Below are 25,195 nucleotides of genomic sequence, written 5' to 3'. Positions count from 1 at the left end.
ATACCATGTTTGCTGGCACAGGTCCATAGAGCAAGTTACTCCAGGTATATCATGTAAGCTGGAGCAGGTTCCCTATAGGTATACTTTGTTAGCTGACCCCAGGTTCATATCATTTAAGGTGGCTCAAGTCCTCAGAGCAGACACCGCTAGGTATGCCATGTTAATAGATCAGGTACCTCTAGGTGCACCATGTAAACTGAACCCAGGCCCATACAGCATGCCCCTTTAAGTGTGCCATGTAAGCTGACCACAGGTCCACGCATGAGGTACTTCTAGGTACACAACGTACACTGACTCCAGGTCCAAAAAGCAGGTACTCCTAGATTAATTATGCAAGATGGTCCTAGGCATGCTGTGTTAATAGATCAGGTACCTCCTATGTATATCATACAAGCTGGACTTGGGTCCTTAGAGCAGACATCTTTGGATATGCTGTGTTAATAGATCAAGTACCTCGAGGTATCTCTCTAGATGCACACACAATCATCAAGCGCTCTCAAACAGAAATATCAACCACAACATCTGCAGTTGATATATGGCCTGCCTCCCCCTGCTTACAGTCTGCCACTGGTAATGTACAGGGCAGGAAAGCCTGTATCCACCCCAACACACTGCCATTGTCTATGCTCTCCTGACATGCTGGAATCTGTATTACAAAGGGAAGTAAGCTGTCTTACTCCAAAAGAATTTGATTAGTACTACACAGGGAAGTGGCAGTAACATTAATCTTTAATTGACATGCTGGGATCGCACGCGGCAGCAGGGTCGCGGGATCGCACGCGGCAGCAGGGTCGCGGGATCGCACGCGGCAGCAGGGTCGCGGGATCGCACGCGGCAGCAGGGTCGCGGGATCGCACGCGGCAGCAGGGTCGCGGGATCGCACGCGGCAGCAGGGTCGCGGGATCGCACGCGGCAGCAGGGTCGCGGGATCGCACGCGGCAGCAGGGTCAGTCTTTTGCTGACATGCCGGGATTGGTAGTGTACAGGGCAGTAAGGTCTGTCCTTCCCTGTCATGCTGGGGCTGATAATGTACAAGGTGTGGGAAGAGCACTGCATAGGGTAGTAAGGTCTATCCATTCCTCACAGGCTGCCACTGATAGTAAGCTGTGTGTATAAGGCAGTAAGGGGTTGGATCGGTAGTGTATAGGGCAGTAAGGTGTGAGAAGTGTCATACCCCCGGCAGTGATGGCGGACAGGGTCGGAGGGACATTGCTCTCCCCCAGCGCTCTCCTCTTCTCTCCGCTTTTCTTGCTCTTTCCCCCCACCACCTTCCACTTGCCATCCGCAGTAGCTGCCATGTCTGCTCGCTTTGAGTTCTCCGGCCCAGCGTCACCTCCGGCAACCTATCGTCCCGCCTCTTCCGGGGAATCCTGTGATGTGCGACAGTACCATAGGCTGACTTCTGACGTGGCGCATGCGTAGTGTGTCCGGTCAGACTCCGCCACGTCTGTGCTCCGTTATCAACGTCACAAGACAGGCAGTCTGGCAGATCAAGGAGGGGGAGATAGAGAGCAGAGAAAGAGCGAGTAGAGCGTTATAGGATGGCTGTGGGCCATAAACCAGTTTAACTGGAGACCACGTGATAAAAGTGACCAATCACATACCTGACTGACCACCTGAGCTGTCAGTCAAATAACAACCTGACTGACAGCCTTTGCTGCACAGCACACACCATGCTGACTGACCACCTGTCCCTCCCACCACACGAACCTAACTGACCAACTGTCCTACTCACCGCACAAAAACCTAACTGACCACCCGTCCTTCCCACCACACAAACCTAACTGACCACCTGTCCTTTCCACCACGCAAATCTAACTGACGACCTGTCCTTTCCACCACGCAAATCTAACTGACCACCTGTCCTACCCACCACTCAAATCTAACTGACCACCTGTCCTTCCCACCACACAAACCTAACTGACCACCTGTCCTTTCCACCACACAAACCTAACTGACCACCTGTCCTACCCACCACACAAACCTAACTGACCACCTGTCCTACCCACCGAACAAACCTGACTGACCACCTGTCCTACCCACCGAACAAACCTAACTGACCACCTGTCCTACCCACCGAACAAACCTAACTGACCACCTGTCCTACCCACCACACAAACCTAACTGACCACCTGTCCTACCCACCACACAAACCTAACTGACCACCTGTCCTACCCACCACACAAACCTAACTGACCACCTGTCCTACCCACCGCACAAAACTAACTGACCACCTGTCCTACCCACCGCACAAACCTAACTGACCACCTGTCCTTCCCACCGCACAAACCTAACTGACCACTTGTCCTTCCCACCGCACAAAGCTAACTGACCACCTGTCCTACCCACCACACAAACCTAACTGACCACCTGTCCTTCCCACCACGTAAATCTAACTGACGACCTGTCCTTTCCACCATGCAAATCTAACTGACCACCTGTCCTACCCACCACGCAAATCTAACTGACCACCTGTCCTTCCCACCACACAAACCTAACTGACCACCTGTCCTACCCACCATGCAAACCTAACTGACCACCTGTCCTTCCCACCACACAAACCTAACTGACCACCTGTCCTTCCCACCACGTAAATCTAACTGACGATCTGTCCTTTCCACCACGCAAATCTAACTGACCACCTGTCCTACCCACCACGCAAATCTAACTGACCACCTGTCCTTCCCACCACGCAAACCTAACTGACAACCTGTCCTACCCACCGCACAAATCTAACTGACCACCCGTCCTTCCCACCACGCAAATCTAACTGACCACCCGTCCTTTCCACCACACAAACCTAACTGACCACCTGTCCTACCCACCACACAAACCTAACTGACCACCTGTCCTACCCACCGAACAAACCTGACTGACCACCTGTCCTACCCACCGAACAAACCTAACTGACCACCTGTCCTACCCACCGAACAAACCTAACTGACCACCTGTCCTACCCACTGAACAAACCTAACTGACCACCTGTCCTACCCACCACACAAACCTAACTGACCACCTGTCCTACCCACCACACAAACCTAACTGACCACCTGTCCTACCCACCACACAAACCTAACTGACCACCTGTCCTACCCACCGCACAAACCTAACTGACCACCTGTCCTACCCACCGCACAAACCTAACTGACCACCTGTCCTTCTCACCGCACAAACCTAACTGACCACTTGTCCTTCCCACCGCACAAACCTAACTGACCACCTGTCCTACCCACCGCACAAACCTAACTGACCACCTGTCCTTCCCACCACACAAAACTGTCAGAAACCATGAATGAGACCAAGACAGAAGTACAGTTAAATCACACTTGTTTAATAAAAAAGTAAATAGAACAAACATAGTCAAAACATAGCCAAACCTACCTAAAAATAAAGGGGGGATAGCCCTGCCGGACTTACAGAAATACCACCAAGCAGCCCTTCTAACAAGAATAGTAGACTGGAACATCCACGACAAAGTTAAAGACTGGGTTAATTTAGAACAATCCCTTTTCTCCCACCAATTGAAATCCTTCCCATGGATCTGTCCGAAGCACCACCCAAAAAACACTAAATCCCACCCACTTATCGGTTCCACACTTGAAACATTCAACAATACTTATAAAAAAAACAACCCACTCCCTTGCATGAGTCCTCTAACACCATTAAAGAATAATCCAGACTTTCTCCCAGGTACAGAAAAAAATTTTCTATCTAAGTCATGGCCACACAAAGAAATTCTTGTCAAACACTTCTTCAAAAATAGTAAACTACTATCAAGAGACGAAATAAACAAAGACAGCGAACCTCCCCAGATCTCTCAATGGAATTACATACAAATTAAACATTACCTGACCAGCAATGAGAAAACCCAACATTGGACTAGACCTCTTACGACTCTAGAAGACCTCTGCACTAAAACAACCCCACAGAGACATATCATATCTATTCTATATAACTCGCTCTTTGTGAGCAATTCTGAATTCTCCAGCTCGTCATGCCAAACCTGGGAACAAGATCTTAACCTAACTCTGTCAAAAGAAAACTGGGAAAGAATTTTCATATACACTCATAAAGGCTCTCTTAACGTTGCCACTCAAGAATGTGGCTTTAAAATCGTCACTAGATGGTATAGAACCCCCACCCTATTGCACAAATTCTTTCCCCAGACCTCGAACAGATGTTGGAGATGCAAACGGGAGGAAGGCTCGATGATACACATCTGGTGGACTTGCCCACTAATCAAAAATTTTTGGAAAATGGTTCACGAAACCATCACTTCAATCACCTCAGTAAATTTAAGCTTCAACCCAGCACAGTACCTATTACACTACAATACTATTCCCAAAAAACAATACCTAAAATCTCTAACCATGTTTATGGTAAATGCTGCAAGACACTGTATCCCATGCCACTGGCGCTCTAACTCTATACCGTCAAAAAAAGAATGGTTCCGCAGATTAAACAATATAGAAAAAATAGAAGAACTCATAAGCATATCTCAGGAGAAAATAACTTATTTTGCTTCAACATGGTACAAATGGATAGAATTCAAAAATTCTCAGACGTACAAAGCACTCAACATTTAATAGGTTTCATAAGAAGGTTTAAGAAAACATAACGAAAATAACAGGTCATTTAAACAATCCCCTATCCCCCCCCCTTTTTTTTTTTTTTTTTTTTTTTTTTTTCTCTTTCCCTTAATGCCAAAATCTGGGTCACTTATTACCCAAAACTCTAATTTAAGATTTCCATGATGTTACTTGAAAATATATTTAGCATAAATAAAAATGTTTATTTTTGTAACTTTCCATAACCATATTGTATGTATATACTGTCCTTTACTATATTTAAACCAAATCTCATATGTACCATTTTTATGCAAATGTACTATTACAATGCTACCATGTAATTACATGTTCAATCAATAAAAAACCTTTGTGAAACAAAAAAAAAAAAAACATAGCCAAAATTCGGTAACCGGAACAGATAGTCAGACAAGCTAAAACATCAGGGAGCCAGAGAACAGCGTAGTAGAACGGCAAGTAGGATCTGGAGCCAGAAGGAATGTCAGCCAAGCAAGTTTTTAACAGGAACACAGGCGAGCGTCTCTAGAGATGTGACCAAGTCAAAGGCAGAGGTCATCTGGACTGGACGGCTTAAGTAGGCAGGACTGATGAGCAGGATCATCAACAGGTGAGTCACTGTGGAGAGATATGAGCTGGCAATTAGCCGACAGCTAAGTGGCCAGCTCAGAGAAGGAAGGGCTCCTGACAGTACCTCCTCCTCAATGACCCCATCCCCTCAGAATACCACCAGGCTTGAGGGGAAAACGTTGATGGAAAATACAGAGGAGGACATGGGGATGTACGTCCAAGGATGGGACCCAAGAGTGTTCCTCCGGACCGTACCCTTTCCAATGCACCAGGTACTGTATGCGCCAACGGAACTTACGGGAGGCAACAATGGATTGTAAGAGAAAAGTGAAAAAATAACTGCGCATCAAAAATAAATAATATTGGCCATCTATGCTGCAGAGTCCTATATGTGACACAAACACACAGAAATTGAGTAAGAAAAATATTGACTCGCACTTGAAACCAAAAAACTAACACATGTATAACTGAAAAAAGTTACCAGCCTAATTGTGAACAAAATTAAGCATTGTATAAACATATAATATGATGTGACAAAACCAAATACCGGGTTGAGAGATTAGTCCAACCTCCCCTTAGGCAAATGTGTCCAATGGTAAATCAAATTAGTGCATAAACCTAAGCATAAAAACGTGAAGGACTGCAATGTATAAGGTAGGCAAAATATCTTAATTTAGAAAAAGTGTAAAAAAGGAAGTCCATGTACAAAAACACCCCAAAAGTGCTGTAATTATGCCAAAAAGTGTCCAAATGTATGAAATCCCAGATGTGTGGGTCCACCACCATAGATGTAGTGCCTGACCGCTTACCGGAACCCCATGACCCCCCGTTACAGAGGGTCTAAATGGGCATTGTAGTCCTGCTGCTTCGGACAACCCGGGAATCAGGACGGAGACCAGATTGGAACCTCTGAAGCTGTAGTGCTGTAGAAGCTGTAGTGCGGGTGGATCCACAGGGAAAGACAAAGCTCAACCCTCAATGGAGTATTGACATCATGTGGGGGAAACAGAAGAAGGCTCCCATAGTGTAAAATCAATTGGTATTTATTAAAAAAGTATAGTAAACACTCACATGTAAAAAAGCAATTTGTCCTCTGATGAGAGACAGTCTGTGACACTGGCCGAATGTTCACAGACAGCCCGTCCTGCTGGAGTAACAACGACAGAGGGAGGTGACGCGATGACACCGCTCAGCCCTACGCTGCGTTTCGCAAAAAAATTGCGTCTTCCAGGGGCACGGGGAAGTCGTCTTCCAAGATGACGGGAAGCACAATGGATTGTACTTCATACTCCTCATGGTTCTCAACCTGAACAGGGTGAGGACATGGCACAGAGGTGGTAAAGCAGTTGCAGACCAAAGGTTTTAATAAGGAGACATGAAATACATTTGAGATACGCATATTAGAAGGAAGGTCTAATACATAAGCCACTGGGTTAATCCTGCGAAGAATACGAAAGGCCCAATAAACCGAGGTGCGAACTTCAGAGAGGGAACAAGACATCGGAGATTGCGAGATGACAGGACAGGCCCTGTCCACAACCTGGTAGATAGGTGCAGGCAGGCATCTGTGGTCAGCATGGAGTCTGTACCTATCTTTAGCATGTCGCAAAGCCTCCTGTGTCACAGATCAGATGTGGAGCTGATCTGTGTCTTACCTTTACTGCTGTAGGTCGGCTGGCACCTGTTGTTCCACTAGCTTGTGTTCAGCTCTGCTGCACTCTGCAGCTATGGGTGTCGCCGGCTTCAACTTCTGCTTAATATTTTATTCCTTCCTGCTACTTCCTGTCCAGCCCCTCATGTGCTTCTCTTTTTAAATCCCTCTCAGACCACTTTCTGGTTGCTTGAGCAATGCTTGTTTCTGAGCTCCCTTCTTGTAACCTGCTTAAACCTGACCTCTCGTGAACTGATCTCTTGTGTACTGACTCGGCTTGTTCTGATTACGTTGTCTGCATCCCGCCCTGACCTTGGCTCTCTATCTGGCTCTCCTTTGCTTCATCCATTCATCCTTGTCTGACAGTGTCTTCTGGTACTTCCCTAGCGAACGGGGTGAACCCGGGGGTCGTGATCTGTGGTCAGAACGCAGCTAAGCCCAAACCCTTGTGAGGGGGTCCCTGGCAGAATACCGGCTGGCCCTCAGACTCCACGCCCTGGGGGATCCTGTGTCACCTGCTCACCTTAGGGCTCACTGTAAGTAGTACCGTGACATCCTGGACTTGTGCCTAAGTGGAACAAAGACCATGGAGATGCTCCTCTAATGCAGGAATACTCTGCGGAACAAAAGAGTCAGGCAACATGGAAGGTTGGAAACCATAGTTCGCCATAAACGGGGACAATCGGGAAGCAGAATTCAAGGCACTATTGTGAGCAAACTCTGCCCACGGTAAGAGGTCTGACCAGGTGTTATGATGGTCAGAAATATAGCAATGTACGAATTGCTCCAAGAACTGAGTGGCTCATTCTGCGGCCCCATTAGACTGCGGGTGATACGCAGAGGAGAAAGTAAGCTGAATTCCCAACTGTGTACAAAAGGCTCGCCAGAACAGGGACACAAACTGACTACCCCTGTCCGATATAATAACCTTGGGTAGCCCATGTAAGCGAAAGATCTCCAGAGCAAAAATGAAAGCCAGTTCCTTAGAAGTGGGCAACTTCTTAAGTGGAACACAATGAGACATTTTCGAGAACTGGTCAACCACCATAACGATAACTGTGTTGCCCTCCACAATGAAATCCATAAACGGGTGGGTCCAGGGTAGGGCAGGGATGAGCTTCCAGTTCGAGTCGAAATCATGTTCGACTCGAACATCGGCTGTTCGCCAGTTCGCTGAACAGCGAACAGTTTGGGGTGTTCGCGGCAAATTCGAAAGCCGCGGAACAGCCTTTAAAAGTCTATGGGAGAAATCAAAAGTGCTAATTTTAAAGGCTTATATGCAAGTTATTGTCATAAAAAGTGTTTGGGGACCCGGGTCCTGACCCAGGGGACATAGATCAATGCAAAAAAAAGTTTTAAAAACAGCCGTTTTTTCAGGAGCAGTGATTATAATAATGCTTAAAGTGAAACAATAAAAGTGTAACATTCCTTTAAATTTTGTATTTGGGGGTGTCTATAGTAAGCCTGTAAAGGGGCGCATGTTTCCCGTGTTTAGAATAGTCTGACAGCAAAATGACATTTCAAAGGAAAAAAAGTCATTTAAAACTACTCACGGCTATTAATTAATTTCCGGTCCGACAATACACATAAAAGTTCATTGATAAAAACGGCATGAGAATTCCCCACAGGGGAACTCCGAACCAAAATTTAAAAAAAAAATGACGTGGGGGTCCCCCTAAATTCCATACCAGGCCCTTCAGGTCTGGTATGGATATTAAGGGGAACCCCGGCCAAAATTAAAAAAAAAAAATGGCGTGGGGTCCCCCTCAAAATCTATACCAGACCCTTCATTTCTGGTATGGATTTTAAGGGGAACCCCGTGCCAAAATTAAAAAAAAAAAATGGCGTGGGGTCACCCCAAAAATCCATACCAGACCCTTATCTGAGCACGCAATCTGGCAGGCCACAGGAAATGAGGGGGGGACGAGAGAGCGCCCCCTCCTCCTGAACCGTACCAGGCCACATGCCCTCAACATTGGGAGGGTGCTTTGGGGTAGCCCCCAAAACACCTTGTCCCCATGTTGATGGGGACAAGGGCCTCATCCCCACAACCCTTGCCTGGTGGTTGTGGGGGTCTGCGGGCGGGGGGCTTATCGGAATCTGGAAGCCCCCTTTAACAAGGGGACCCCCAGATCCCGGCCCTCCCCCCTGTGTGAAATGGTAAGGGGGTATTGTACCCGTACCATTTCACAAAAAAAGTGTCAAAAATGTTAAAAATGACAAGAGACAGACAGTTTTTGACAATTTCTTTATTTAAATGCTTCTTCTTTCTTCTATCTTCCTTCGGTTTCTTCCTCCATCTTCTTCTTCTTCTGGTTCTTCCTCCGGTGTTCTCGTCCGGCATCTTCCTCCATGGCGCCGGCGTTCTTCTTCCCTTCGTCTTCTCAGGCTGCTCCGCATCCAGCATGATGGGAGGCTCCCGCTGTGTGACGCTTCTCCTCTTCTGAAGGTTCTTAAATAATGGAGGGTGGGGCCACCCGGTGACCCCGCCCCCTCTGACGCACGGGGACTTGACGGGGACTTCCCTGTGGCACTCCCCGTGACATCAGAGGGGGCAGACAAGGAAGTCACCGTGCATCAGAGGAGGGTGGGGTCACCGGGTGGCTCTGCCCTCCGTTATTTAAGAACCGTCAGAAGAGGAGAAGCGTCACACAGCGGGAGCCTCCCAAAATGCTGGATGCAGAGCGGCCCGAGAAGATGAAGGGAGGAAGAAGCTGGCGCCGCGGAGGAAGATGCCGGACGAGAACACCGGAGGAAGAACCAAAAGAAGAAGATGGCAGAAGAAACCAAAGGAAGATAGAAGAAAGAAGAAGCATTTAAATAAAGGGATTGTCCAAAACTGTCTCTTGCCATTTTTAACATTTTGACACTTTTTTTGTGAAATGGTAGGGGTACTTTTGTACCCCCTTACCATTTCACACAGGGAGGAGGGCCGGTATCTGGGGGTCCCCTTTAAAGGGGGCTTCCAGATTCCCATAAGCCCCCCACCCGCAGACCCCCACAACCACCGGGCAAGGGTTGGGAAATGAGGCCCTTGTCCCCATCAACATGGGGACAAGGTGGTTTGGGGGGCAACCCCAAAGCACCCTCCCAATGTTGAGGGCATGTGGCCTGGTACGGTTCAGGAGTTGGGGCACTCTCTCGTCCACCCCTGTTCTCCTGCGGCCTGCCAGGTTGCGTGCTCGGATAAGGGTCTAGTATGGATTTTTGGGGAGACCCCAGGCCATTTTTTAAAAAAAATTTGGCGCAGGGTTCCCCTTAAAATCCATACCAGACCTGAAGGGCCTGGTATGGAATTTAGGGGGACCCCTACGTCATTTTTTTAAAAATTTTGCTTCGGGGTTCCCCTGTGGGGAATTCCCATGCCGTTTTTATCAATTAACTTTTATGTGTATTGTCGGACCGGCAATTCATTAATAGCCGTGAGTAGTTTTAAATGACTTTTTTTCCTTTGAAATGTCATTTTGCTGTCAGACTGTTCTAAACACAGGAAACATGCGCCCCTTTACAGGCATACTATAGACACCCCCCAGATACGAAATTTAAAGGAATATTACACTTTTATTGCTTCACTTTAAGCATTATTAAAATCACTGCTCCCGAAAAAACGGCCGTTTTTAAAACTTTTTTTTGAATTGATCCATGTCCCCTGGGGCAGGACTCAGGTCCCCAAACACTTTTTATGACAATAACTTGCATATAAGCCTTTAAAATTAGCACTTTTGATTATTCATGTTCATGTCCCATAGACTTTAACGGTGTTCGCGTGTTCGAACAAATTTTTTGCCTGTTCGCATGTTCTGGTGCGAACCGAACAGGAGGGTGTTCGGCTCATCCCTAGTCCAGGGCCTCTCTCCATTGAGTATTGATGTGGAGATTTTGCTATAGGCTAAACGTAATCAATCTCACCTGCGCTAATAAGCGCCCATTCTGTCTTATGGTATAATGCATCTTACCTATCACTCTATTTCCCGCATATCCCCAAATAATCAGACATGACCACATCTTACGTCTGCATCTCAGCACGACTGACCTTCAGCCATAGTGCCAAGGAGAAGCTCAAGCAAAGGGGGATTAGCTCAAGTGGTAGAGTGCACGCTTAGCATGCGAGAAGTAGCGGTATCGATGCCCGCTTTCGCCAAACACTGGCTTCCTGGGAGGCACCTTGCTTTTGCGTTTGTTGTTGAAGTTTGGAACCGAGTGCCGCGAGCAACATGGGAAGCCGGACTCCTCCTCATAACATGTGCCGAGGCGGCGTAGATGTGTTTTTGTGGCAGCTGTGGCTACAGCCAAAGTCAGGAAGGCAGTATTGGACAAAAGCAATCCATTAAAGAAAGCACGGCCAGGCTTACTTTGCCAAGAGACAATATTGCATTAGCACAAAAGGTGCCAGTGCCATCCTTATGCTGAGGGTTTTGGACTTGTTTAATCGATGTTGACAAGCAAAAGGTGCCAGTGCCATCCTTATGCTGAGGGTTTTGGCTCAGCACGCTTCCGCTGCGCCACTCTGCTCTTGTTGCTGAGGAGGAGCATCAACAACAAAATGTGGATCTAGTTTGCTACCGATCCCATGGGGAGTGGGTCCATCTGGCAAAGTCACAATGTAGATGACAAGGCGTTTCCATCGATGTTGACAAGCTAATGCCAAGTCAAGTGTGGGCAAAAGCTGGACTCTCCTAGACCAGCTGAGCGAGGAGGGTGATGGCGCCAGCCCCAGTGTGGCGCATTGGTGGTTCAGTGGTAGAATTCTCGCCTGCCACGCGGGAGGCCCGGGTTCGATTCCCGGCCAATGCAATTATGGTGTCTTTGTCTTTAAAGTCTCCCCTTCCCCCCCGGGTAGCTCTCTCCCGCCAATTTCAAGTCCGGTGGAATGCATCAAGGCACAAGGTGTTTATTGTCTAGAACGTACTAGGTGGTGGGAAGGTTCTTTTGGAAACCACCTTCTCCTAATGACATCATTGAAACCCATGAGGTCATACTTCCGAAAGGGATCAGTTGTCAATGGTCTCACGAAGGGAGAAAAAAAATGGGGGGACTCTGAGGAAGGGAGAGTGCAAACCTTCGAAGCTCGGAAAACGGGGGGCTGTCCTGGTGTCTAGCGGCCAGAGCAGGTTGTGGATTTTGCAAAACTGCATATATTACGCATAGCACATAAGAGGACAGGGATCAGCCATAGCGCCAACGGGGAGCCTGAGCAAAGGGGGATTAGCTCAAGTGGTAGAGCGCTCGCTTAGCATGCGAGAGGTAGCGGGATCGATGCCTGCATTCTCCAAATGCTGCCTTCCTGGGAAGCACCTCACTTTTGCGTTTGTAGTTGAAGCTTGGAACCGAGCGCCGCGAGCAACATGGGAAGCCAGAGTCCTCCTCATAACATGTGCCAAGGCGGCGTTGACGTGTTTTTTTTTTGAGGCAGCTGTGGCTTCAGCCAAAGTCAGGCAGGCAGTATTGGACAAAAGCAATCCATTAAAGAAAGCACGGCCAGGCTTCCTTTGCCAAGAGACAATATTGCATTAGCACAAAAGGTGCCAGTGTCATCCTTATGCTGAGGGTTTTGGACTCGTTTAATCACCAGAATCAGGTTCAACTTCTCTTTGTGTGTGAAAGAGCACCCTTTGGCCCCACTAGCAAATATCGACTGGCATAGGAAAAAGCAACATAGCAGAGGATGGTTTCAATCCATCAACCTCTGCGTTATGGGCCCAGCACGCTTCCGCTGCGCCACTCTGCTCTTGCTGTCGAGCTGGTGCATCGACAACAAAATGTGGATCTAGTTTGCTACCGATCCCATGGGGAGTGGGTCCATCTGGCAAAGTCACAATGTAGATGACGAGGCGTTTCCATCGATGTTGACAAGCAAAACGTGCAAGGGCCATCCTTATGCTGAGGGTTTTGGCTCAGCACGCTTCCGCTGCGCCACTCTGCTCTTGTTGCTAAGGAGGAGCATCAACAACAAAACAACAACAAGGCGTTTCCATCGATGTTGACAAGCTAATGCCAAGTCAAGTCTGGGCAAAAGCTGGACTCTCCTAGACCAGCTGAGCGAGGAGGGTGATGGCGCCGGCCCCGGCGTGGCGCATTGGTGGTTCAGTGGTAGAATTCTCGCCTGCCACGCGGGAGGCCCGGGTTCGATTCCCGGCCAATGCAATTATGGTGTCTTTGTCTTTAAAGCCCCCCCTTCCCCCCCCCGGGTAGCTCTCTCCCGCCAATTTCAAGTCCGGTGGAATGCATCAAGGCACAAGGTGTTTATTGTCTAGAACGTACTAGGTGGTGGGAAGGTTCTTTTGGAAACCACCTTCTCCTAATGACATCATTGAAACCCATGAGGTCATACTTCCGAAAGGTATCAGTTGTCAATGGACTCACGAAGGGAGAAAAAAAATGGGGGGACTCTGAGGAAGGGAGAGTGCAAACCTTCGAAGCTCGGAAAACGGGTGGCTGTCCTGGTGTCTAGCGGCCAGAGCAGGTTGTGGATTTTGCAAAACTGCATATATTACGCATAGCACATAAGAGGACAGGGATCAGCCATAGTGCCAACGGGGAGCCCGAGCAAAGGGGGATTAGCTCAAGTGGTAGAGTGCTCGCTTAGCATGCGAGAGGTAGCGGGATCGATGCCCGCATTCTCCAAACGCTGCCTTCCTGGGAGGCACCTTGCTTTTGCGTTTGTTGTTGAAGCTTGGAACCGAGCGCCGCGAGCAACATGGGAAGCCAGAGTCCTCCTCATAACATGTGCCAAGGCGGCGTTGACGCGTTTTTTTTTTTGAGGCAGCTGTGGCTTCAGCCAAAGTCAGGCAGGCAGTATTGGACAAAAGCAATCCATTAAAGAAAGCACGGCCAGGCTTCCTTTGCCAAGAGACAATATTGCATTAGCACAAAAGGTGCCCGTGCCATCCTTATGCTGAGGGTTTTGGACTCGTTTAACCACCAGAATCAGGTTCAACTTCTCTTTGTGTGTGAAAGAGCGCCCTTTGGCCCCACTAGCAAATATCGACTGGCATAGGAAAAGGCAACGTAGCAGAGGATGGTTTCGATCCATCGACCTCTGGGTTATGGGCCCAGCACGCTTCCGCTGCGCCACTCTGCTCTTGCTGCCGAGCTGGTGCATCGACAACAAAATGTGGATCTAGTTTGCTACCGATCCCATGGGGAGTGGGTCCATCTGGCAAAGTCACAATGTAGATGACGAGGCGTTTCCATCGATGTTGACAAGCAAAAGGTGCCAGTGCCATCCTTATGCTGAGGGTTTTGGCTCAGCACGCTTCCGCTGCGCCACTCTGCTCTTGTTGCTGAGGAGGAGCATCAACAACAAAATGTGGATCTAGTTTGCTACCGATCCCATGGGGAGTGGGTCCATCTGGCAAAGTCACAATGTAGATGACAAGGTGTTTCCATTGATGTTGACAAGCTAATGCCAAGTCAAGTCTGGGCAAAAGCTGGACTCTCCTAGACCAGCTGAGCGAGGAGGGTGATGGCGCCGGCCCCGGCGTGGCGCATTGGTGGTTCAGTGGTAGAATTCTCGCCTGCCACGCGGGAGGCCCGGGTTCGATTCCCGGCCAATGCAATTATGGTGTCTTTGTCTTTAAAGCCCCCCCTTCCCCCCCCGGGTAGCTCTCTCCCGCCAATTTCAAGTCCGGTGGAATGCATCAAGGCACAAGGTGTTTATTGTCTAGAACGTACTAGGTGGTGGGAAGGTTCTTTTGGAAACCACCTTCTCCTAATGACATCATTGAAACCCATGAGGTCATACTTCCGAAAGGGATCAGTTGTCAATGGACTCACGAAGGGAGAAAAAAAATGGGGGGACTCTGAGGAAGGGAGAGTGCAAACCTTCGAAGCTCGGAAAACGGGTGGCTGTCCTGGTGTCTAGCGGCCAGAGCAGGTTGTGGATTTTGCAAAACTGCATATATTACGCATAGCACATAAGAGGACAGGGATCAGCCATAGCGCCAACGGGGAGCCCGAGCAAAGGGGGATTAGCTCAAGTGGTAGAGCGCTTGCTTAGCATGCGAGAGGTAGCGGGATCGATGCCCGCATTCTCCAAACGCTGCCTTCCTGGGAGGCACCTCGCTTCTGCGTTTGTTGTTGAAGCTTGGAACCGAGCGCCGCAAGCAACATGGGAAGCCAGAGTCCTCCTCATAACATGTGCCAAGGCAGCGTTGATGCGTTTTTTTTTTTGAGGCAGCTGTGGCTTCAGCCAAAGTCAGGCAGGCAGTATTGGACAAAAGCAATCCATTAAAGAAAGCACGGCCAGGCTTCCTTTGCCAAGAGACAATATTGCATTAGCACAAAAGGTGCCCGTGCCATCCTTATGCTGAGGGTTTTGGACTCGTTTAACCACCAGAATCAGGTTCAACTTCTCTTTGTGTGTGAAAGAGCGCCCTTTGGCCCCACTAGCAAATATCGACTGGCATAGGAAAAGGCAACGTAGCAGAGGATGGTTTCGATCCATCGACCTCTGGGTTATGGGCCCAGCACACTTCCGCTGCGCCACTCTGCTCTTGCTGCCGAGCTGGTGCATCGACAACAAAATGTGGATCTAGTTTGCTACCGATCCCATGGGGAGTGGGTCCATCTGGCAAAGTCACAATGTAGATGACAAGGCGTTTCCATCGATGTTGACAAGCTAATGCCAAGTCAAGTCTGGGCAAAAGCTGGACTCTCCTAGACCAGCTGAGCGAGGAGGGTGATGGCGCCGGCCCCGGCGTGGCGCATTGGTGGTTCAGTGGTAGAATTCTCGCCTGCCACGCGGGAGGCCCGGGTTCGATTCCCGGCCAATGCAATTATGGTGTCTTTGTCTTTAAAGCCCCCCCTTCCCCCCCCCGGGTAGCTCTCTCCCGCCAATTTCAAGTCCGGTGGAATGCATCAAGGCACAAGGTGTTTATTGTCTAGAACGTACTAGGTGGTGGGAAGGTTCTTTTGGAAACCACCTTCTCCTAATGACATCATTGAAACCCATGAGGTCATACTTCCGAAAGGGATCAGTTGTCAATGGACTCACGAAGGGAGAAAAAAAATGGGGGGACTCTGAGGAAGGGAGAGTGCAAACCTTCGAAGCTCGGAAAACGGGTGGCTGTCCTGGTGTCTAGCGGCCAGAGCAGGTTGTGGATTTTGCAAAACTGCATATATTACGCATAGCACATAAGAGGACAGGGATCAGCCATAGCGCCAACGGGGAGCCCGAGCAAAGGGGGATTAGCTCAAGTGGTAGAGCGCTCACTTAGCATGCGAGAGGTAGCGGGATCGATGCCCGCATTCTCCAAACGCTGCCTTCCTGGGAGGCACCTCGCTTTTGCGTTTGTTGTTGAAGCTTGGAACCGAGCGCCGCGAGCAACATGGGAAGCCAGAGTCCTCCTCATAACATGTGCCAAGGCGGCGTTGACGCGTTTTTTTTTTTGAGGCAGCTGTGGCTTCAGCCAAAGTCAGGCAGGCAGTATTGGACAAAAGCAATCCATTAAAGAAAGCACGGCCAGGCTTCCTTTGCCAAGAGACAATATTGCATTAGCACAAAAGGTGCCCGTGCCATCCTTATGCTGAGGGTTTTGGACTCGTTTAACCACCAGAATCAGGTTCAACTTCTCTTTGTGTGTGAAAGAGCGCCCTTTGGCCCCACTAGCAAATATCGACTGGCATAGGAAAAGGCAACGTAGCAGAGGATGGTTTCGATCCATCGACCTCTGGGTTATGGGCCCAGCAAGCTTCCGCTGCGCCACTCTGCTCTTGCTGCCGAGCTGGTGCATCGACAACAAAATGTGGATCTAGTTTGCTACCGATCCCATGGGGAGTGGGTCCATCTGGCAAAGTCACAATGTAGATGACGAGGCGTTTCCATCGATGTTGACAAGCAAAAGGTGCCAGTGCCATCCTTATGCTGAGGGTTTTGGCTCAGCACGCTTCCGCTGCGCCACTCTGCTCTTGTTGCTGAGGAGGAGCATCAACAACAAAATGTGGATCTAGTTTGCTACCGATCCCATGGGGAGTGGGTCCATCTGGCAAAGTCACAATGTAGATGACAAGGCGTTTCCATCGATGTTGACAAGCTAATGCCAAGTCAAGTCTGGGCAAAAGCTGGACTCTCCTAGACCAGCTGAGCGAGGAGGGTGATGGCGCCGGCCCCGGCGTGGCGCATTGGTGGTTCAGTGGTAGAATTCTCGCCTGCCACGCGGGAGGCCCGGGTTCGATTCCCGGCCAATGCAATTATGGTGTCTTTGTCTTTAAAGCCCCCCCTTCCCCCCCCGGGTAGCTCTCTCCCGCCAATTTCAAGTCCGGTGGAATGCATCAAGGCACAAGGTGTTTATTGTCTAGAACGTACTAGGTGGTGGGAAGGTTCTTTTGGAAACCACCTTCTCCTAATGACATCATTGAAACCCATGAGGTCATACTTCCGAAAGGGATCAGTTGTCAATGGACTCACGAAGGGAGAAAAAAAATGGGGGGACTCTGAGGAAGGGAGAGTGCAAACCTTCGAAGCTCGGAAAACGGGTGGCTGTCCTGGTGTCTAGCGGCCAGAGCAGGTTGTGGATTTTGCAAAACTGCATATATTACGCATAGCACATAAGAGGACAGGGATCAGCCATAGCGCCAACGGGGAGCCCGAGCAAAGGGGATTAGCTCAAGTGGTAGAGCGCTCGCTTAGCATGCGAGAGGTAGCGGGATCGATGCCCGCATTCTCCAAACGCTGCCTTCCTGGGAGGCACCTCGCTTTTGCGTTTGTTGTTGAAGCTTGGAACCGAGCGCCGCGAGCAACATGGGAAGCCAGAGTCCTCCTCATAACATGTGCCAAGGCGGCGTTGACGCGTTTTTTTTTTGAGGCAGCTGTGGCTTCAGCCAAAGTCAGGCAGGCAGTATTGGACAAAAGCAATCCATTAAAGAAAGCACGGCCAGGCTTCCTTTGCCAAGAGACAATATTGCATTAGCACAAAAGGTGCCCGTGCCATCCTTATGCTGAGGGTTTTGGACTCGTTTAACCACCAGAATCAGGTTCAACTTCTCTTTGTGTGTGAAAGAGCGCCCTTTGGCCCCACTAGCAAATATCGACTGGCATAGGAAAAGGCAACGTAGCAGAGGATGGTTTCGATCCATCGACCTCTGGGTTATGGGCCCATCACGCTTCCGCTGCGCCACTCTGCTCTTGCTGCCGAGCTGGTGCATCGACAACAAAATGTGGATCTAGTTTGCTACCGATCCCATGGGGAGTGGGTCCATCTGGCAAAGTCACAATGTAGATGACGAGGCGTTTCCATCGATGTTGACAAGCAAAAGGTGCCAGTGCCATCCTTATGCTGAGGGTTTTGGCTCAGCACGCTTCCGCTGCGCCACTCTGCTCTTGTTGCTGAGGAGGAGCATCAACAACAAAATGTGGATCTAGTTTGCTACCGATCCCATGGGGAGTGGGTCCATCTGGCAAAGTCACAATGTAGATGACAAGGCGTTTCCATCGATGTTGACAAGCTAATGCCAAGTCAAGTCTGGACAAAAGCTGGACTCTCCTAGACCAGCTGAGCGAGGAGGGTGATGGCGCCGGCCCCGGCGCGGCGCATTGGTGGTTCAGTGGTAGAATTCTCGCCTGCCACGCGGGAGGCCCGGGTTCGATTCCCGGCCAATGCAATTATGGTGTCTTTGTCTTTAAAGCCCCCCCTTCCCCCCCGCGGGTAGCTCTCTCCCGCCAATTTCAAGTCCGGTGGAATGCATCAAGGCACAAGGTGTTTATTGTCTAGAACGTACTAGGTGGTGGGAAGGTTCTTTTGGAAACCACCTTCTCCTAATGACATCATTGAAACCCATGAGGTCATACTTCCGAAAGGGATCAGTTGTCAATGGACTCACGAAGGGAGAAAAAAAATGGGGGGACTCTGAGGAAGGGAGAGTGCAAACCTTCGAAGCTCGGAAAACGGGTGGCTGTCCTGGTGTCTAGCGGCCAGAGCAGGTTGTGGATTTTGCAAAACTGCATATATTACGCATAGCACATAAGAGGACAGGGATCAGCCATAGTGCCAACGGAGAGCCCGAGCAAAGGGGGATTAGCTCAAGTGGTAGAGCGCTCGCTTAGCATGCGAGAGGTAGCGGGATCGATGCCCGCATTCTCCAAACGCTGCCTTCCTGGGAGGCACCTCGCTTTTGCGTTTGTTGTTGAAGCTTGGAACCGAGCGCCGCGAGCAACATGGGAAGCCAGAGTCCTCCTCATAACATGTGCCAAGGCGGCGTTGACGCGTTTTTTTTTTTGAGGCAGCTGTGGCTTCAGCCAAAGTCAGGCAGGCAGTATTGGACAAAAGCAATCCATTAAAGAAAGCACGGCCAGGCTTCCTTTGCCAAGAGACAATATTGCATTAGCACAAAAGGTGCCCGTGCCATCCTTATGCTGAGGGTTTTGGACTCGTTTACCAGAATCAGGTTCAACTTCTCTTTGTGTGTGAAAGAGCGCCCTTTGGCCCCACTAGCAAATATCGACTGGCATAGGAAAAGGCAACGTAGCAGAGGATGGTTTCGATCCATCGACCTCTGGGTTATGGGCCCAGCACGCTTCCGCTGCGCTTGCTACCGATCCCATGGGGAGTGGGTCCATCTGGCAAAGTCACAATGTAGATGACGAGGCGTTTCCATCGATGTTGACAAGCAAAAGGTGCCAGTGCCATCCTTATGCTGAGGGTTTTGGCTCAGCACGCTTCCGCTGCGCCACTCTGCTCTTGTTGCTGAGGAGGAGCATCAACAACAAAATGTGGATCTAGTTTGCTACCGATCCCATGGGGAGTGGGTCCATCTGGCAAAGTCACAATGTAGATGACAAGGCGTTTCCATCGATGTTGACAAGCTAATGCCAAGTCAAGTCTGGGCAAAAGCTGGACTCTCCTAGACCAGCTGAGCGAGGAGGGTGATGGCGCCGGCCCCGGCGTGGCGCATTGGTGGTTCAGTGGTAGAATTCTCGCCTGCCATGCGGGAGGCCCGGGTTCGATTCCCGGCCAATGCAATTATGGTGTCTTTGTCTTTAAAGCCCCCCCTTCCCCCCCCGGGTAGCTCTCTCCCGCCAATTTCAAGTCCGGTGGAATGCATCAAGGCACAAGGTGTTTATTGTCTAGAACGTACTAGGTGGTGGGAAGGTTCTTTTGGAAACCACCTTCTCCTAATGACATCATTGAAACCCATGAGGTCATACTTCCGAAAGGGATCAGTTGTCAATGGACTCACGAAGGGAGAAAAAAAATGGGGGGACTCTGAGGAAGGGAGAGTGCAAACCTTCGAAGCTCGGAAAACGGGTGGCTGTCCTGGTGTCTAGCGGCCAGAGCAGGTTGTGGATTTTGCAAAACTGCATATATTACGCATAGCACATAAGAGGACAGGGATCAGCCATAGCGCCAACGGGGAGCCCGAGCAAAGGGGGATTAGCTCAAGTGGTAGAGCGCTCGCTTAGCATGCGAGAGGTAGCGGGATCGATGCCCGCATTCTCCAAACGCTGCCTTCCTGGGAGGCACCTCGCTTTTGCGTTTGTTGTTGAAGCTTGGAACCGAGCGCCGCGAGCAACATGGGAAGCCAGAGTCCTCCTCATAACATGTGCCAAGGCGGCGTTGACGCGTTTTTTTTTTTGAGGCAGCTGTGGCTTCAGCCAAAGTCAGGCAGGCAGTATTGGACAAAAGCAATCCATTAAAGAAAGCACGGCCAGGCTTCCTTTGCCAAGAGACAATATTGCATTAGCACAAAAGGTGCCCGTGCCATCCTTATGCTGAGGGTTTTGGACTCGTTTAACCACCAGAATCAGGTTCAACTTCTCTTTGTGTGTGAAAGAGCGCCCTTTGGCCCCACTAGCAAATATCGACTGGCATAGGAAAAGGCAACGTAGCAGAGGATGGTTTCGATCCATCGACCTCTGGGTTATGGGCCCAGCACGCTTCCACTGCGCCACTCTGCTCTTGCTGCCGAGCTGGTGCATCGACAACAAAATGTGGATCTAGTTTGCTACCGATCCCATGGGGAGTGGGTCCATCTGGCAAAGTCACAATGTAGATGACGAGGCGTTTCCATCGATGTTGACAAGCAAAAGGTGCCAGTGCCATCCTTATGCTGAGGGTTTTGGCTCAGCACGCTTCCGCTGCGCCACTCTGCTCTTGTTGCTGAGGAGGAGCATCAACAACAAAATGTGGATCTAGTTTGCTACCGATCCCATGGGGAGTGGGTCCATCTGGCAAAGTCACAATGTAGATGACAAGGCGTTTCCATCGATGTTGACAAGCTAATGCCAAGTCAAGTCTGGGCAAAAGCTGGACTCTCCTAGACCAGCTGAGCGAGGAGGGTGATGGCGCCGGCCCCGGCGTGGCGCATTGGTGGTTCAGTGGTAGAATTCTCGCCTGCCACGCGGGAGGTCCGGGTTCGATTCCCGGCCAATGCAATTATGGTGTCTTTGTCTTTAAAGCCCCCCTTCCCCCCCCCCGGGTAGCTCTCTCCCGCCAATTTCAAGTCCGGTGGAATGCATCAAGGCACAAGGTGTTTATTGTCTAGAACGTACTAGGTGGTGGGAAGGTTCTTTTGGAAACCACCTTCTCCTAATGACATCATTGAAACCCATGAGGTCATACTTCCGAAAGGGATCAGTTGTCAATGGACTCACGAAGGGAGAAAAAAAATGGGGGGACTCTGAGGAAGGGAGAGTGCAAACCTTCGAAGCTCGGAAAACGGGTGGCTGTCCTGGTGTCTAGCGGCCAGAGCAGGTTGTGGATTTTGCAAAACTGCATATATTACGCATAGCACATAAGAGGACAGGGATCAGCCATAGCGCCAACGGGGAGCCCAAGCAAAGGGGGATTAGCTCAAGTGGTAGAGCGCTCGCTTAGCATGCGAGAGGTAGCGGGATCGATGCCCGCATTCTCCAAACGCTGCCTTCCTGGGAGGCACCTCGCTTTTGCGTTTGTTGTTGAAGCTTGGAACCGAGCGCCGCGAGCAACATGGGAAGCCAGAGTCCTCCTCATAACATGTGCCAAGGCGGCGTTGACACGTTTTTTTTTTTGAGGCAGCTGTGGCTTCAGCCAAAGTCAGGCAGGCAGTATTGGACAAAAGCAATCCATTAAAGAAAGCACGGCCAGGCTTCCTTTGCCAAGAGACAATATTGCATTAGCACAAAAGGTGCCCGTGCCATCCTTATGCTGAGGGTTTTGGACTCGTTTAACCACCAGAATCAGGTTCAACTTCTCTTTGTGTGTGAAAGAGCGCCCTTTGGCCCCACTAGCAAATATCGACTGGCATAGGAAAAGGCAACGTAGCAGAGGATGGTTTCGATCCATCGACCTCTGGGTTATGGGCCCAGCACGCTTCCGCTGCGCCACTCTGCTCTTGCTGCCGAGCTGGTGCATCGACAACAAAATGTGGATCTAGTTTGCTACCGATCCCATGGGGAGTGGGTCCATCTGGCAAAGTCACAATGTAGATGACGAGGCGTTTCCATCGATGTTGACAAGCAAAAGGTGCCAGTGCCATCCTTATGCTGAGGGTTTTGGCTCAGCACGCTTCCGCTGCGCCACTCTGCTCTTGTTGCTGAGGAGGAGCATCAACAACAAAATGTGGATCTAGTTTGCTACCGATCCCATGGGGAGTGGGTCCATCTGGCAAAGTCACAATGTAGATGACAAGGCGTTTCCATCGATGTTGACAAGCTAATGCCAAGTCAAGTCTGGGCAAAAGCTGGACTCTCCTAGACCAGCTGAGCGAGGAGGGTGATGGCGCCGGCCCCGGCGTGACGCATTGGTGGTTCAGTGGTAGAATTCTCGCCTGCCACGCGGGAGGCCCGGGTTCGATTCCCGGCCAATGCAATTATGGTGTCTTTGTCTTTAAAGCCCCCCCTTCCCCCCCCCGGGTAGCTCTCTCCCGCCAATTTCAAGTCCGGTGGAATGCATCAAGGCACAAGGTGTTTATTGTCTAGAACGTACTAGGTGGTGGGAAGGTTCTTTTGGAAACCACCTTCTCCTAATGACATCATTGAAACCCATGAGGTCATACTTCCGAAAGGGATCAGTTGTCAATGGACTCACGAAGGGAGAAAAAAAATGGGGGGACTCTGAGGAAGGGAGAGTGCAAACCTTCGAGGCTCGGAAAACGGGTGGCTGTCCTGGTGTTTAGCGGCCAGAGCAGGTTGTGGATTTTGCAAAACTGCATATATTACGCATAGCACATAAGAGGACAGGGATCAGCCATAGCGCCAACGGGGAGCCCGAGCAAAGGGGGATTAGCTCAAGTGGTAGAGCGCTCGCTTAGCATGCGAGAGGTAGCGGGATCGATGCCCGCATTCTCCAAACGCTGCCTTCCTGGGAGGCACCTCGCTTTTGCGTTTGTTGTTGAAGCTTGGAACCGAGCGCCGCGAGCAACATGGGAAGCCAGAGTCCTCCTCATAACATGTGCCAAGGCGGCGTTGACGCGTTTTTTTTTTGAGGCAGCTGTGGCTTCAGCCAAAGTCAGGCAGGCAGTATTGGACAAAAGCAATCCATTAAAGAAAGCACGGCCAGGCTTCCTTTGCCAAGAGACAATATTGCATTAGCACAAAAGGTGCCCGTGCCATCCTTATGCTGAGGGTTTTGGACTCGTTTAACCACCAGAATCAGGTTCAACTTCTCTTTGTGTGTGAAAGAGCGCCCTTTGGCCCCACTAGCAAATATCGACTGGCATAGGAAAAGGCAACGTAGCAGAGGATGGTTTCGATCCATCGACCTCTGGGTTATGGGCCCAGCACGCTTCCGCTGCACCACTCTGCTCTTGCTGCCGAGCTGGTGCATCGACAACAAAATGTGGATCTAGTTTGCTACCGATCCCATGGGGAGTGGGTCCATCTGGCAAAGTCACAATGTAGATGACGAGGCGTTTCCATCGATGTTGACAAGCAAAAGGTGCCAGTGCCATCCTTATGCTGAGGGTTTTGGCTCAGCACGCTTCCGCTGCGCCACTCTGCTCTTGTTGCTGAGGAGGAGCATCAACAACAAAATGTGGATCTAGTTTGCTACCGATCCCATGGGGAGTGGGTCCATCTGGCAAAGTCACAATGTAGATGACAAGGCGTTTCCATCGATGTTGACAAGCTAATGCCAAGTCAAGTCTGGGCAAAAGCTGGACTCTCCTAGACCAGCTGAGCGAGGAGGGTGATGGCGCCGGCCCCGGCGTGGCGCATTGGTGGTTCAGTGGTAGAATTCTCACCTGCCACGCGGGAGGCCCGGGTTTGATTCCCGGCCAATGCAATTATGGTGTCTTTGTCTTTAAAGCCCCCCCTTCCCCCCCCCCGGGTAGCTCTCTCCCGCCAATTTCAAGTCCGGTGGAATGCATCAAGGCACAAGGTGTTTATTGTCTAGAACGTACTAGGTGGTGGGAAGGTTCTTTTGGAAACCACCTTCTCCTAATGACATCATTGAAACCCATGAGGTCATACTTCCGAAAGGGATCAGTTGTCAATGGACTCACGAAGGGAGAAAAAAAATGGGGGGACTCTGAGGAAGGGAGAGTGCAAACCTTCGAAGCTCGGAAAACGGGTGGCTGTCCTGGTGTCTAGCGGCCAGAGCAGGTTGTGGATTTTGCAAAACTGCATATATTACGCATAGCACATAAGAGGACAGGGATCAGCCATAGCGCCAACGGGGAGCCCGAGCAAAGGGGGATTAGCTCAAGTGGTAGAGCGCTCGCTTAGCATGCGAGAGGTAGCGGGATCGATGCCCGCATTCTCCAAACGCTGCCTTCCTGGGAGGCACCTCGCTTTTGCGTTTGTTGCTGAAGCTTGGAACCGAGCGCTGCGAGCAACATGGGAAGCCAGAGTCCTCCTCATAACATGTGCCAAGGCGGCGTTGACGCGTTTTTTTTTTTGAGGCAGCTGTGGCTTCAGCCAAAGTCAGGCAGGCAGTATTGGACAAAAGCAATCCATTAAAGAAAGCACGGCCAGGCTTCCTTTGCCAAGAGACAATATTGCATTAGCACAAAAGGTGCCCGTGCCATCCTTATGCTGAGGGTTTTGGACTCGTTTAACCACCAGAATCAGGTTCAACTTCTCTTTGTGTGTGAAAGAGCGCCCTTTGGCCCCACTAGCAAATATTGACTGGCATAGGAAAAGGCAACGTAGCAGAGGATGGTTTCGATCCATCGACCTCTGGGTTATGGGCCCAGCACGCTTCCGCTGCTCCACTCTGCTCTTGCTGCCGAGCTGGTGCATCGACAACAAAATGTGGATCTAGTTTGCTACCGATCCCATGGGGAGTGGGTCCATCTGGCAAAGTCACAATGTAGATGACGAGGCGTTTCCATCGATGTTGACAAGCAAAAGGTGCCAGTGCCATCCTTATGCTGAGGGTTTTGGCTCAGCACACTTCCGCTGGCCACTCTGCTCTTGTTGCTGAGGAGGAGCATCAACAACAAAATGTGGATCTAGTTTGCTACCGATCCCATG

At 50.2% G+C, this 25,195-nt stretch overlaps 1 protein-coding gene and 3 non-coding genes across 4 annotated transcripts in view; all 4 read right to left on the bottom strand.

Moving 5' to 3' along the window:
• TMEM214 (transmembrane protein 214) overlaps positions 1 to 1,396 on the bottom strand; it is a 59,033-nt gene extending 57,637 nt beyond the window's left edge. Inside the window, exon 1 of the mRNA XM_073625052.1 lies at positions 1,175 to 1,396. Within this exon, the coding sequence (XP_073481153.1) occupies positions 1,175 to 1,298 (124 nt within the window). The 5' untranslated portion in view covers positions 1,299 to 1,396. The remainder of the gene's footprint in view (positions 1 to 1,174) is intronic.
• Positions 1,397 to 13,813: 12,417 nt separating this feature from the next.
• On the bottom strand, positions 13,814 to 13,885 carry TRNAM-CAU (transfer RNA methionine (anticodon CAU)). Its single transcript has one exon. It is a non-coding gene; the product is annotated as a tRNA-Met (tRNA).
• A 6,741-nt stretch (positions 13,886 to 20,626) lies between these two features.
• On the bottom strand, positions 20,627 to 20,698 carry TRNAM-CAU (transfer RNA methionine (anticodon CAU)). Its single transcript has one exon. It is a non-coding gene; the product is annotated as a tRNA-Met (tRNA).
• Positions 20,699 to 22,040: 1,342 nt separating this feature from the next.
• Positions 22,041 to 22,112, bottom strand: TRNAM-CAU (transfer RNA methionine (anticodon CAU)). Its single transcript has one exon. It is a non-coding gene; the product is annotated as a tRNA-Met (tRNA).
• Positions 22,113 to 25,195: the final 3,083 nt, after the last annotated feature.

Source organism: Aquarana catesbeiana, linkage group LG04 (genome assembly GCF_042186555.1).
Source record: "Aquarana catesbeiana isolate 2022-GZ linkage group LG04, ASM4218655v1, whole genome shotgun sequence".
Lineage (NCBI taxonomy): Eukaryota > Metazoa > Chordata > Amphibia > Anura > Ranidae > Aquarana > Aquarana catesbeiana.
The sequence above is the reverse complement of the archived record's forward strand: the minus strand, read 5'-3'. Positions and strand labels throughout refer to the sequence as shown.